General features: G+C 45.3%; 1 protein-coding gene across 1 annotated transcript in view; it reads left to right on the forward strand.

Moving 5' to 3' along the window:
* Window positions 1-13805, forward strand: part of GPATCH1 (G-patch domain containing 1) — a 50247-nt gene that overhangs the window by 11697 nt on the left and 24745 nt on the right. The window contains exons 3-9 of the mRNA XM_081106676.1: window positions 929-1014; window positions 1524-1684; window positions 2238-2335; window positions 5211-5269; window positions 5866-6108; window positions 7066-7213; window positions 11338-11417. Coding sequence (XP_080962802.1) covers window positions 929-1014; window positions 1524-1684; window positions 2238-2335; window positions 5211-5269; window positions 5866-6108; window positions 7066-7213; window positions 11338-11417 — 875 coding nt within the window. The remainder of the gene's footprint in view (window positions 1-928; window positions 1015-1523; window positions 1685-2237; window positions 2336-5210; window positions 5270-5865; window positions 6109-7065; window positions 7214-11337; window positions 11418-13805) is intronic.

Genomic DNA, 13805 nt, shown 5'->3' on the forward strand with positions numbered 1-13805 from the left:
TTTACAGAGAGGAAGGGAAAGGGATAGAGAGTTAGAAACATCGATGAGAGAGAAACATCGACCAGCTGCCTCCTGCACACCCCCCACTGGGGATGTGCCCGCAACCAAGTTACATGCCCTTGACTGGAATCGGACCCGGGATCCTTCAGTCTGCAGGCTGACGCTTTAGCCACTGAGCCAAACCGGTCAGGGCTAGGGTTAAAATTTTAATTAAAAAAATATTTTTTTTTGTTGATTTTTAGAGAGAGAGAAATAGAAACATCAATGAGAAGCATCAACATCGATCAGGTACCTTCTGTACACCCCATACTGGGAGTCCAGCCTGCAACCTGGGCATGTGCCCTGACCAGGAATTCAACCAGTGACCTCCTGGCTCCTAAGTCGATGCTCAATCACTGAGCCACGCTGGCTGGGCCTAAAATTTTAATTTCTTACTGAATTTATTGAATATGTTTGGGTGACTGATTAATAAAATTATGTAGGTTTCAGGTGTACAATTCTATAATACATCATCTGAATATTGTGTTTTGTGTTCACCAGACATATTGTTAATTTGATATGCTAATTTGTTAGTGTAAGTTGCTGTTCTGCTGGTCTCAGAGTGGTCCTGCCTTCTATGGTGACCTTGAATCTTTCTGTTCAGATCTACTTGTGTCCTTTTCAGTTTAACTATCCATGTGTAATTTGATTTTACTTGGTTCCAATTTTTTATGGGGAAGCCTCACTGTATACACTAAGTTCTGACAACAAGGGGTATGGGGGTTTATAAGTTTATGTAGAATAATTACGTCTGTATGAGCAGTGAGATGGGAAGTAGCCAGGAGTTTGTAGTTATTGGGGCTTTCAAGTCCATTCATGTTATTTAATTATTTAGTTATAAGCCAAATGCTACCTAGGATTGTAATGTTCTAAACTCTTTTCTTTGAAGGATGGACACCCTCTTCCTTTGTGTCTTCACGACAGAACAGAGCAGACAAATCTGTTCTTGGTCCGGAAGATTTTATGGATGAAGAGGTGGGTGCGCAGAACTTTAATTCCAGTTAGTTTGTAATTAGTTGGTGTAGCACCTTCACCTTCCTCAGAAAGTTCAGTGTCTGATTTCCTCTTTGTATGTAAGGTTTTATCTTTTAAGTACTTGGATTATAGTGCCCTGTGTATCACTGGATTCTCATTCATTAGAGCAGCATCTTACGATGGGGGTAGTTTCTAAAGACAAGAAGGGGATGCTGGGCCAGCATGGCTCAGTGGTTGAGCATCAACCTATGAACCAGGAGGTCACAGATCGATTCCTGGTCAGGGCACATACCTGGGTGGCCGGTTCGATCCTTAGTGTGGGGCATGCAGGAGGCAAGGATCGAACCTGCAACCCAGGTACGTGCCCTTGGCTGGGAATTGAACCTGAGAACGGCCCAACACTGAACATTGTCCAGGGCTTAACTTTTTTAAAGAACTAAAGCTACATGATGCATCATGTTTAATCACTTCTCTAATAATGAAATAATTTTGTTTGATTTTTTTTAAAGGATCTTAGTGAATTTGGGATCGCACCTAAAGCAATTGTTACCACAGATGATTTTGCTTCCAAAACCAAAGATAGAATACGAGAAAAGGCCAGGCAGTTAGCAGCTGCTACTGCCCCTATTCCTGGAGCCACTCTGCTTGATGACTTCATAACGCCAGCAACGTGAGAAGAATTTAATTTTGACTTTTCTGATGTTGAAATTACTGCTTTGCATATGTATGATGATCTTACTTAGGGAAAGCTTGGTTGCAAGTAGGATAAGCCTTCTTAGCCTAACTTGAGTGCAAAGGGGGGTTTTCCCAAAAGGGTCTTGCATTGTTAGTGCATGGAGTGCTCTAGATCTCCAACCTCATTCTACTCTCTCATTCTGCTTACCTCCATGTTCTGCTCCTGGGCACGTGGCCTGATATGACAGCCTTAGATGTCATGGTTTCCCAGGCCCCATGCTTGACAAGGACCATCTGGAGTCCTATGTGCCCATTCTGGGCCCAGGAGAAAAGACATCTCATCAACTTCCCCAGGACAGACATACACCCCAAGTCCAGTCATCCAGAGCACGTCCAGAATGGCAAGGCCATGCAGTTTTAGCATGAATGGGGGGAAGGGTTCAAGTAGGAAAAGATTATGAGCTAGGCAGGAACTCAAAGGCTGCTCACTTCCTGCTGTTATCTAGTGTTATAAAAAGAAGTTCATTTTTAATTCCTTGATATCCTAGATTATCTGTTGGTTTTGAATTGCTAAGAAAAATGGGTTGGAAAGAAGGACAAGGAATTGGTCCTCGAGTAAAGAGAAGACCACGCCGACAAAAACCTGGTATGTATATTGATTGTCATTAACCTTAATCCTAATACTTTTTAAAAAATTTATTGATTTAGAGAGAGAGGAAGAGAGAAACATTGATTTGTTGTTCCACTTATTTATGCATTCATTGGTTGATGCTTGTATGTGCCCTGATTAGGGATCGAACCCACAACCTTGGGGTATCCTATCTAATAAAAGAGAAACATGGTAATTAGCATACGACCGCTACCCTTCCCATTGGCTAATCAGGGCGATATGCAAATTAACTGCCAGCCAATATGGCGGCCGGCAGCCAGGCAGCTTGAAACTAACATGAGGTTTGATTGCTTCAGTGACGGAGGAAACCAACGTTCCTCGCCTGCCTTGCCGGCCTCTGAGCTTGCAGTTTAAGAAACATTGTAGAAGTTAAACAAAATATAGAAGCTAAACAAAACCCCAGAAACCTGCTTTCAGTGAGCCCGGGATCTCAGAGCAGGAGTTATACATTGTTTCGATTATAGAACCCAAACAAACCAGATACGTTCTTTCAGCAGCATAGGCCTCAGAGCTGGAGCCAGAGCTAAAGCTGGCCCAGAATAAAAAAAAAGAAAAGAAAAAAAGGAGCAGTTGGGAGCTTCAGTCGGCCTGAAAACAGCCCTCAGCCCCTCACCCAGACTGGCCAGGCACCCCAGTGGGGACCCCCACCCTGAAGGGTGTGTGACCAGCTGCAAACAGCCATCATCCCCTCACCCAGGCTGGCCAGGCACTCCAGTGGGGTGCCTGATCCAAGACACCCTTCAGGGCAAACCAGCCAGCCCCACCCATGCACCAGGCCTCTATCCTATATAGTAAAAGGGTAATATGCCTCCCAGCACCGGGATCAGCGGAGCCGCGAGGCCTCCTGGCACCGGGATCAGCATGACAGGGGGCAGTGCCCAAACCCCCTGATCACCCTGCGGCTCTGTGTGTGACAGGGGGCGGGGCCACAACCTCCCTATCCACCCTATTCTGTTCGTGACAGCGGAAGGCGCCCCGACCTCCTGATCAGCCCTGCTCTGTGCCTGATAGGGGGGAGCTCCCCAACCCCCTGATCACCCTGCGGCTCTTTGTGTGACAGGGTGTGGCGCCCCAACCCCCCCCCCCCCCCCGCCCCCACGGGCCCTGCTCTGTGTGTGACAGGGTAGAATCATAACCTCCTCATTGGCCCTGCCCTGAGTGTGAGAGTGACAGTGCCCCAACCCCCTGATCGGCCCTGCTCTGTGGGTGATAGAGGGCGGCGCCCCAACCCCCCCTCCCCCCACGGGCCCTGCTCTGTGTGTGATGGGGTAGAGCCATAATCTCCCCATCGGTCCTGCCCTGAGTGTGACAGTGGCGGCGCCCCAACCCCCTGATCGGCCCTGCTCTGTGGGTGATAGAGGGCGGCGCCCCAACCCCCTGATCCACCCTGCTCTGTGTGTGACAGGGGGGAGCTCCTCAACCCCCTGATGGGCCCTGCTCTGTGCGTGACAGCGGGGAGCTCCCCAACCCCCTGATTGACCCTGCTCTGTGCGTGACAGGGGGGAGCTCCCCAACCCCCATGATGGGCCCTGCTCTGTGTGTGACAGGGGAGAGCTCCCCAACCCCCTGATCAACCCTGCTCTGTGCGTGACAGGGTAAGGAGCCCCAACCCCCCTGATGAGCCCTGCTCTGTGCGTGACAGGGGGCAGTGCCCCAACCCCCCTGATGGGCCCTGCTCTGTGAGTGACAGGGGGCAGTGCCCCAACCCCCTGATTGGCCCTGCTCTGTGCGTGACGGGGTGGCGCCGCAACCTCCCCATCGACCCTGCCTTGAGTGTGACAGGGGGCGGTGCCCTAACCCCCCAATCGGCCCTACCCTGAGCGTGACTGAGGGTGGCATCGCAACCTCCTAATCCGCCCTGCTCTGTGCATGACAGGGGGCGGCGCCCCAACTTCCCAATCGGCCCTGCTCTGAGCCCGACCAGGGGCTGCACCTAGGGATTGGGCCTGCCCTCTGCCACCCGGGAGCAGGCCTAAACCAGCAGGGCATTATCCCCCGAGGGGTCGCAGACTGCGAGAGGGCACAGGCCAGGCTGAGGGACCCCCCCCCTTCTCCCCAAGTGCACAAATTTTTGTGCGCCGGGCCTCTAGTCGGGACATGATGCTCTAACCAACTGAGCTACCCAACCAGGGCCCTAATACTTTTTTTAAAAAATGTTTTTATTGATTTTTAGAGAGAGAGGAAGGGAGAGGGATAGAGAAATAGAAACATCAATGAGAGAGAAACATCATTAATCAGCTGCCTCCTGCATGCCCCCCTATTGGGGATCTAGCCCGAAACCCAGACATGTGCCCTGACCAGGCATCGAACTGGTGACCTCTTGGTTCCTGGGTCAGCGCTCAACCATTGAGCCACACCAGCCAGGCCCTAATACTTTGTAATGGCTACATTTTTCTAGAAATAAAATTGCTGGGTGGCATGCAGGTGTTTTAAGGCTTTTTGTGTGTAGTGTGAAATAGCTTTCTGGAAGAATTGTACTAGTTTACATTCCTATCAGGAGCATATGAAACTGTTTCCTGCTTCTGCCAAAACTGTGTCACAATTTAACAGGATTATTTTCTATTTCTTGCCGTTGGTCTCCCCAGCCAGACTATGAACTCTTAGAAATAGCAATAATTAATTTAGGTTCTCCCTAGTGCTGGAGGAGTAGTGGTTACTCACTTCGCGCATTGTTGCCAGAGAGTGGATGGGCAAGGACTGGGGGGAAACACTTTCTGAGTGATCAGTCTCCAACCCTAGAGCTGTAGCGTCTTTTACAAGGGCAGCCATGCACCTCTAAGAGTTTCAGAAGCTTGGATTTCTGTATTTTTCAGTTGCTCATGACTGATGCATTTGAAATCTCTTTGTATAGATCCTGGAGTGAAAATCTATGGCTGTGCATTACCTCCGGGAGGCTCAGAAGGATCTGAGGTATTATACGGGATGACTGTAGCATTTGTTATTTCATGAAGGTGAAATTTTACAAATTGATTAAAATAAATATATATATATAATTGATTTTTTTAGAGAGAAAGGGAGAGGGAGAGAGAGATAGAAACATTGATGAGAGAGAAACATTGACCAGCTGCCTCCTGTATGCCTCCTACTGGGGATCCAGCTGGCAACCTGGGCATGTGCTCTGACCAGGAATTGAACTGATGACCTCTGGTTTATGGGTTGATGCTCAACCACTGAGTCACACCTGCCAAGCCAGAAACAATTTTTGAAATGAATCGTATCCCATTGCAGTGAAATACCCATACCCTAAAACTATCCTCATAATGCATAATGTCAGATAATGTATTCAGCAATATGCCTGCCAGCACCATAGATATACCAAGTCTGTTAAAATGGAATTGCTTGTGTTGGTATCATTTGTCCAGGGACTTGGTGTAGTGATTTGTAATAGTGGAAATTAAAGTTTGGTAAATGTTCTGTTTGGAATTAATCACTGCATTTGAAAATAGTATTTTATAAGCTTACTTTGCGCCAGCAAGTGACTCACCTTCATTCCACTTTTTAAATAGGATGAAGATGATGACTACCTGCTAGAAAATGTGACCTTTGCACCCAAGGATGTCATGCCTGTGGATTTCACACCTAAAGATAATGTGCATGGACTGGCTTACAAGGGTCTGGATCCCCAGCAGGCGTTGTTTGGAGCTTCAGGAGAACATCTTAATCTTTTCAGTGGGAGACCCGAGGGAGCCAGCAATCTTCTTGGAGATATTGGAGTGAATAAAGGGAGAAAGTTGGGAATTTCAGGCCAGGTAAGTGCTTCTGTCTTATAAACAGGGAGCTCTTGGCAAATGAGAATACTCCTTATTATATTTGCCCCATAGTAGGGCACTCATTATTGACTGACTACATGAAGACCTCCGAGTGGTCATATTTTCCTTAGGACCTGTTCTGAAGATATGTGAAGGATACCTACGTGATTTTAATACTTACTGCTGAGGTCCTGGAACCTGCGTTCTTGGTGGAGTTTGTGTGTTCCCAGGAGTGAGGACTACTTTTTCACACTCTTGTGGGGCTGAGCAGAAAACCACACTTACCCTTTTGGTTTAGTTAATAGTTGAATTTCAGTCTGCCGCTCCAAACTCAGGGCCAAGTTTGACTACCTCCTGGACTATTTCCTAGTGCCACCAGCCCTAAGTTGGGAGTGTAGGTGTAAGTTTCCCATGGGAGACTTGCTTTGCATCTTTGAGGAGATGGAAAGCTTTTCCTGACTGCCTGTCCTCTCAAATTGATTCAGAGGTTCTTTCCTAAATTACATTTAGAAAATGTCATTATTGTTTTTTCCAGTTCTTTTAACAGAAAGGGATACTTGGAGATCATTTCCCACAAAGATTAGGAGTTCTTACAGTGGCTATTACAGTAGTGGTGGTCTCCAGACCCTGGTCACCAGCTCTGTCCCAGCCATACTGAATAGCAGATGAACACTCTTCCTTTCGCCATTAGAGGCCCCACTCCCCTCCTGCATTGCTGCTTGTGTGCATTCTCCATTCCTCTGCCCGTGCTAGGACCCAGACCCATAGCTGCTGCTGGGCGTGGCATTCACATCTAAAGGACTTGAGTCTCTGTATTAATCAGGGTCTCCCATTTGCTTCTCACTTGGTGCTTTTACAGTGCTAATGTGGTCTGTTCAATTACATTGTTAGAGTAGCTTTATCCTTCCGTGCAGACACTCTAAACCTGTAATTGCTGTTTGAAACCTTGTTTTGAAGGCTTTTGGTGTTGGTGCCCTGGAAGAGGAAGATGATGATATCTATGCCACAGAAACTCTATCCAAGTATGACACCATTTTGAAGGATGAGGAGCCTGGAGATGGACTCTATGGCTGGACAGCGCCCAAGCAGTATCAAAGTCAGAAAGGTGATTCCATAGACCCACAGCTGATGGGAGGATCAGTGTGAGGTTATCAGGAAGAAGGGATGGCAAGCTTGATGCTGCAGTGTCAGCCTCCAAGGAGTAGGGGCTGTCAGTCAGAGATGCAGATTGAGAAACAAAGTTAGAAGAAGAGAGGCCCAGTGTGGAAAGTAAGGCAGGATTTAGAATGGGTCACAGCTGCCCGGCCGGTGTGGCTTAGTGGTTGAGCATCGACCCGTGCACCAAGAGGTCACCGGTTTGGTTCCTAGTAGGGGACATGCAGTAGGTAGCTGGTGTTTCTATCTCTCCCTCTCCCTTCCTGTCTCTCTAAGATAAAAACAAACAAACAAGAAATAAAAAAAAGAAAACAAACAAAAAACCACACATTAAAAAAAAGAAAAGATTAATTCACTCCTTTAAAAAAAAAGAATGGGTCAAACCAAAGCCAGTTATCAAGGCAGGGCCAAGGAGGGGAGGAAGAAGAGGCCTGGAATCAGGGAAGGAGCAAGTGTGTGGGCCAGAAGAGCTGGCATTTGGTCAGAGTGAAGCACTTCCAGCTCGAGGAGCTAGGCAGGTGGTCAAAGGAGGCCACTCCAGCAGTAGGTGTGAAGGCCAGACGTGGTGACCAGGTGGCAGGAATACTGAGAGCCCGTAGGAGGATGGAGCTTGGCAGCCAGTCTGTCTTCTACTTGTGTCCCTGGCTCTTAGGGGGCTCTTATTGGGCAAAGAGGTAGATATCTGTCAACACAACTTGAATTTCAAGTCAGAGTTTATAATGATTCAGAATCTAGGTAGTATTTCAATTATTTATTGATTGATTGATTTTTCAAGAGAGAGGGGGAGTTGTAGAGACAGAGAAACATCGATTTGTTTTTCCATTTATGCATTCATTGGTTGAGTCTTGCATGTGCCCTGACCCAGGGATGGAACCCGCAACCTTGGTGTATTGGGAGGACACTCTAACCAACTGAGCTACCTAGCCAGAGCCAGTAGTATTTTAAATTTTCAATCCAGAAAAGGTGTAGGCAGGAGGCAGGGCTACATAGGTATTTGTAGCATAAGATCTGGAACCAATCAGACCTGAATTTGGATCCCTGCTTTCTTCTGCCCAGCTGTGTGGCCTGGGCAAGGCTTGTAACCTCTCTGGGCATCATTTTTAATGTGAGGATAAAATCCCCTCTCTGATCTAGCTGGTGTGGCTCAGTGATTGAGCATTGACCCATGAACCACGAGGTCACCAGTTCAATTCCTGGTTAGGGCACATGCCCGGTTTGGGGGCTCAATTCCCAGTAGGGGGCATGCAGGAGGCAGCTGATCAATGTTTCTCTCTCATTGATAATTCTCTCTCTCCCTCTTCCTTCCTCTTTCTCTAAAAATCAATAAAAAGATATTTAAAATCCATGAGGACTAAATAGCATAACTCTGTGTTTGGCTCCTGCCTCAAAGGTTGATTAAATGGCACCTACTATTTATTCTTCAGTTACAATGATAATAATCACCCAAATAAAGTTAGGAGGCAAGAGCTGAGATGGAAAACAATCTATTCAGACATATTTAGCTATACGCAGATAAAATTTGATCTAACTCTTGTAGAATACTTATAAAGCCATACTGTTGAAATATTCTAAGCATCACTCCCCAAAATGATGCCAGTTTACATTTCTAGCAGAGAAAAGGCAGGTGTAAAACAGTTTTTAGGAGGTAGTTTGCTTAATGGTTGTGAACACAAACTCTGAAGACTGATTGCCTGGGCTTCAGTCCTGGCTCTCCCCACTTATCAGCCATGACCTTGACAAGCTACTTAACTTCTTTGTGCCTCGGCATCCTTGCCTGGACAGGGCATGACGATGGCATAAGTGTCCCATGGAGGTTGTAATGTACGTAAAAGGCTTGACCTTGCCTGGCACACAGCCAGCACTCAGTAAGTGAGCGGCCTGCCATCATTGCCACAGAAGATGCTGGAAGGGTGTGCTCCAAATGTTAGGTGGAATGACCTCTGGGTGATAGACTACTTTTATTTTCTCCCTTTCGCTTGCTTTTATGTTTTTTGCTTTACCTTTATATTTTCAAAATTTTCTACTAAGCTATCATCTTTTTTTAAATTTTTTTTATTTTATTGATTTTTTACAGAGAGGAAGGGAGAGAGATAGAGAGTTAGAAACATCGATGAGAGAGAAACATCGATCAGCTGCCTCCTGCACATCCCCCACTGGGGATATGCCCGCAACCCAGGTACATGCCCTTGACCGGAATCGAACCCAGGACCCTTCAGTCCGCAGGCTGACGCTCTATCCACTGAGCCAAACCGGTTTCGGCTAAGCTATCATCTTTATAACTTACAAGAAGTTATATAATATATATTAATGTTATAATATGTTAATATAGGTTATATTAAATGCTAATTATTAATTATATGAATTATATCAATATATTAACATAATTTGATATTATTAATATTAACATAACATGTTGTGTAATAATTACTAAACTGTAATAAATAAATACATTTATTTATTGTTAATCCTCACCCAAAGATATTTTTGTTGTTGTTAATCCTCACCTGAGGACATTTTTCTATTGATTTTTAGAGAGCATGGAAGGGATGGGGAGAGACAGAGAGAGAGAAAAACATCAGTGAGAGAGAGACACATCAATTGGTTGCCTCCCGCATTTGCCAAGACCAGGGCCTGGGATTGAACCTGCAACCCAATTTCCTGCCCTTGACTAGGAATCCGAACCTGCAACTTTTTTTTTTATTATTATTATTAGATAAGGTATTACAAATGTGTCCTCATTCCCCCCCATTAACCCCTGACCTCCCCCCCCCCCCCCCCCCCGCCCCGCACACTCATGCTCCCATCCCCCTGTTGTCCATGTCCATTGGTTTGGCTTATATACATGTATACAAGTCCTTCGGTTGATCTCTTCCCCTTACCCCCGCCCTCCCCTACTTTCCTTCTGGGGATTGATAGCCTGATCGCTGTTTCTCAGTCTTTGGGTCTGTCCCTTTTCATCAGTCTATGTTCCGAACCTGCAACTTTTTGATGGATAGGACAACGCTCCAATCAACTGAGCCACCTGGCCAGGGTGACCTTACGGTTTTTCACTGAGTAAATCTATAGTTAGCCAGTCATAATGGTTCTTATTTTTGTCTTTGATCCATAGGGCTATAATAAATATCCTCATGGCTCTTTATGCACATTTGCTGTATATATAACTCATAAAAGTAAAACTGCAGGGTTTTAAAAGAATACAAAATGACAAGAATGTGAAATTTAGTCATAAATCACCTTACAGAATCTTAGGAACTTCCAGAACTGGTACAAAAGGTCAGCAGAGTGATTTTGTAGGGGGAGGATAGTTACCTGGCCTTGCAGCAGTGCTAGCGGCGGAAAGCCTCAGGCCCACCTGCACTGCGGGCTGAACACCAGCTTGCAGCTTGAGGACTGACACCAGCTGTGTCAGTGCTCGTGGTGGTCCCGGGAATGGCCTTGGGCTACAGAAAATGTAGTTTGTGCATACTGAGTTTTGACAGAACCACTATGCGCAGGAAATCCTTGATAATCAAAGATCCTTTGCCAATGGGGTTGTCTCTGCGACCAATGGAGGATCCCTGGCTTTACGTCAGTGGAAATTAGTGATCTTTATCTCTTACTAGGATTTCACTTGAGAAAAAGACAAAAGTGCCTTTTAATTTGTACTGAGATTAGATTACCGGCTGACCTGGTTGTATTGTTGCTAAGAAAATTGGGAGGTAGTCTCATGGTTCTTCACCTGGTTTTAGAAATGACCCTCTCACAGTTATGATTTTTACGTTGATCTGTATTTGTTCTCTTGATGGTTTTCCTTGAGATATTTTACTCCACAGAGTATATTTTTTGGTGCCCCTTAGCTTAGGACTTCCAGCACCTTTTCTGGAGGGCCGTGACCTTGGGTCCTGGGCAGCCTAAGCACTGTGGGTGGTGTGGGCCTGGCTGCCAGAGTCAACAGAGGTATTTCCTCCTTTACTGCTGTCTCTGTGTGATAGCACGGGTGACACGTAGTATTTGTGTTCTTAGAGATTAAAAGCTGACGTCTTTGTCTTATTCTTATCCATACTTGTGAAATTAATCAATGATATCATTTTGTAGAATCAGAAAAAGATCTTCGCTACATTGGCAAAATATTGGATGGATTTTCCTTGGCTTCTAAATCTTTGTCTTCTAAGAAAGTAAGAGTTTTTTTGTTTTTATTTATTTATTTTTTTTCTGGTTTTAGTATCTAAAATATTTTCTGAGTTATTATATCAACAACTGGAATGATAAGTAAATTCTGTTTTCAAAAGCACCAGCATAGTTAATAACGATTGTTGAGGAAAACATATCCTGTATTAGAAATGGCAGTCAGTAGGCACATTGTATTCAAAACAGCTAATTACTGATCTTTTAAATCCAGACTTAAAGTGAGTAGTTTTATCCATTAAAAAATTACATTAGAAACTGGTGGGAGAATGGAATTGATAAAATTCTAGGGACAATGTAACTTAAGGGAAATTAGAAAACTTTCAAAAAGCTGAAATGACTCACAGCCCTGAATCCTCCTCAATGCTTGAGGCATTAACTAATGTGGACGAGGTTCGCTGGGCTCCTTGCTGGGCAAGCAGGAGGGAGAGAAGCCAGGTACATGCAGGTCGGGTCTGGGGAGAACTCCGTGCGCTTTTCCAGGTAGTCCTGTCTTTATGAGATTTTGTTACAGCTTAGGCAAGTGGTGCTCTTTAACACCCCTCAGAGTCACCTGTTCCTAGGTGGACATCACAAGTTAGTGGGTGCTGGTAGCTGAGGAAGGGCTCCTGGCATTTATTTTGTTGGCATCCTTTTTTTAGGTTGTTTCACACTGCGTAATGGGCTTCTTGTTTTTCATTCAGCAAACATTTGTCTTGGCCCGTGGTTCTCCAGAACTGGGGCGGCCAGGAGCAGTGCAGCCTGAGAAACTACATTTGGCATTACAGTGGCTGTCATTGGTTTAGTCGTAATAGTTAGCTAATGTATTGTAATAATGACCAGAATATATTTAAAACAGTGTTGGATGCATACTAAGCTGTTATTACTAACAGAAATGTCAAATATGTCAAAGGAGAATGCGGGTTTTTTACATTTATGAAAGGGGAGCATAAAAATGCTTGAGAAATACTCATTTGACTCAGGGTTCAAGGATAAATAGGACAAAGTCCTGACCCCCAAATAGCTCCTGTTCAGTGAGGGTGCAAGACAGACAAGTTCACTGAAGGGTAGAGTGCCACAGTGGACAGAGGGGCACGGGGGTTCCCGAGGCGCTCCTCACTTTGAGCGTGAGTGACTCAGAAGAGTGCTACGTTCACCTACTTTTTCACAGACAGGAAAGTTTTCTAAAAATGTGGCTAAACACCCACCACTAAAATGCTTTGACTCTGATGGAGGGTGTGAAGACTTGTGTGTACGCACCCCTTTTCTTCCATGCTCCGCTGGATTTTGGTGTCTTGGTAACATGAGGGTGTTTGCTGGCTGATTGGGGAGTCTGTTTTTAGAGAAGGTGGTCAGGTTAAGATGGTGAAAAATGTGATTTCCTAACAGTGATAATACCATCCTTCTATAGATTTTTTCATGCCAGGTGCTCCCCCACAGGGAACCACCTGGGAACCTTACAGCCATCTGGGAAACTTGGGGAACTCCAGTTGTTGCTGATTTTGTGGGGTGGGATGCAGGCATCATTACTCTGAAAAGCCTCAGGTGAGCCCAGCGTGCAGCTGGGGCTGAGAACTGCTGCCAGAGGGCACTCAGAGCGTCACTGGTTACAGGCTCAGGGTTTCAGGCAGCTGAAAAATCTAGAACACAGCTTACATAGGACTGCCCATAGTGCAAGAAAGACCATTTATTTATTTAAAAAATATGATTTTATTGATTTCAGAGAGAGAAAGGGAGAAGGAGAGACAGATAAAACATTGATGAGAGAGAAACATCATCATCAATTGGCTGCTCCCTGAACTCCCCCTACTGGGGGATTGAGCCTGAAACCTGGGCTTGTGCCCTGATCAGGAATTGAATCATGACTTGGTTCATAGGTCGCTGTTCAACGATTGAGCCACACCTGCCGAGCAAGAGAGACCATTTAAAGATGTCTAATACTTAAAATTTTTTTTTTAAATAAAGAGTTTATTTGAGCCCAAATTAATGACATATGCCAGGAAGCAAGATCTCAAATGCTTCTTTAAATACTTTATTTTTAACTTACATATTTCTGCTATCATTAATGCCTGAGTTTCCCAAATTCTATATTTCAGTTTCAGTTCATTCAGCTGTTTTTTTAAATTGATATTTTTTGAGAGGGAGCGGAAGAGAGACAAAAAACATAGAAACATAGAAATATCTAGCTAAAAGTGAAACATTGATTGACTGCTTCCTGCTGGGGATTGAGCCCACAACCCAGGCATGTGCCCTGATCAGGAATCGAACCAGCAATCTTTCTGTGCATGGGTCAATGCCCAACCAACCAAACCACACCAGCCAGGGCTCAGTCAGCTTTTAAATTAAAAATACCTCAGATAGCCCTGGCTGGTTTGGCTCAGTGGATAGAGTGTCAGCCT

The sequence above is a fragment of the Myotis nattereri genome, assembly GCF_964212035.1.
Source record: "Myotis nattereri genome assembly, chromosome: 15".
NCBI classification, from domain to species: Eukaryota; Metazoa; Chordata; class Mammalia; order Chiroptera; family Vespertilionidae; genus Myotis; species Myotis nattereri.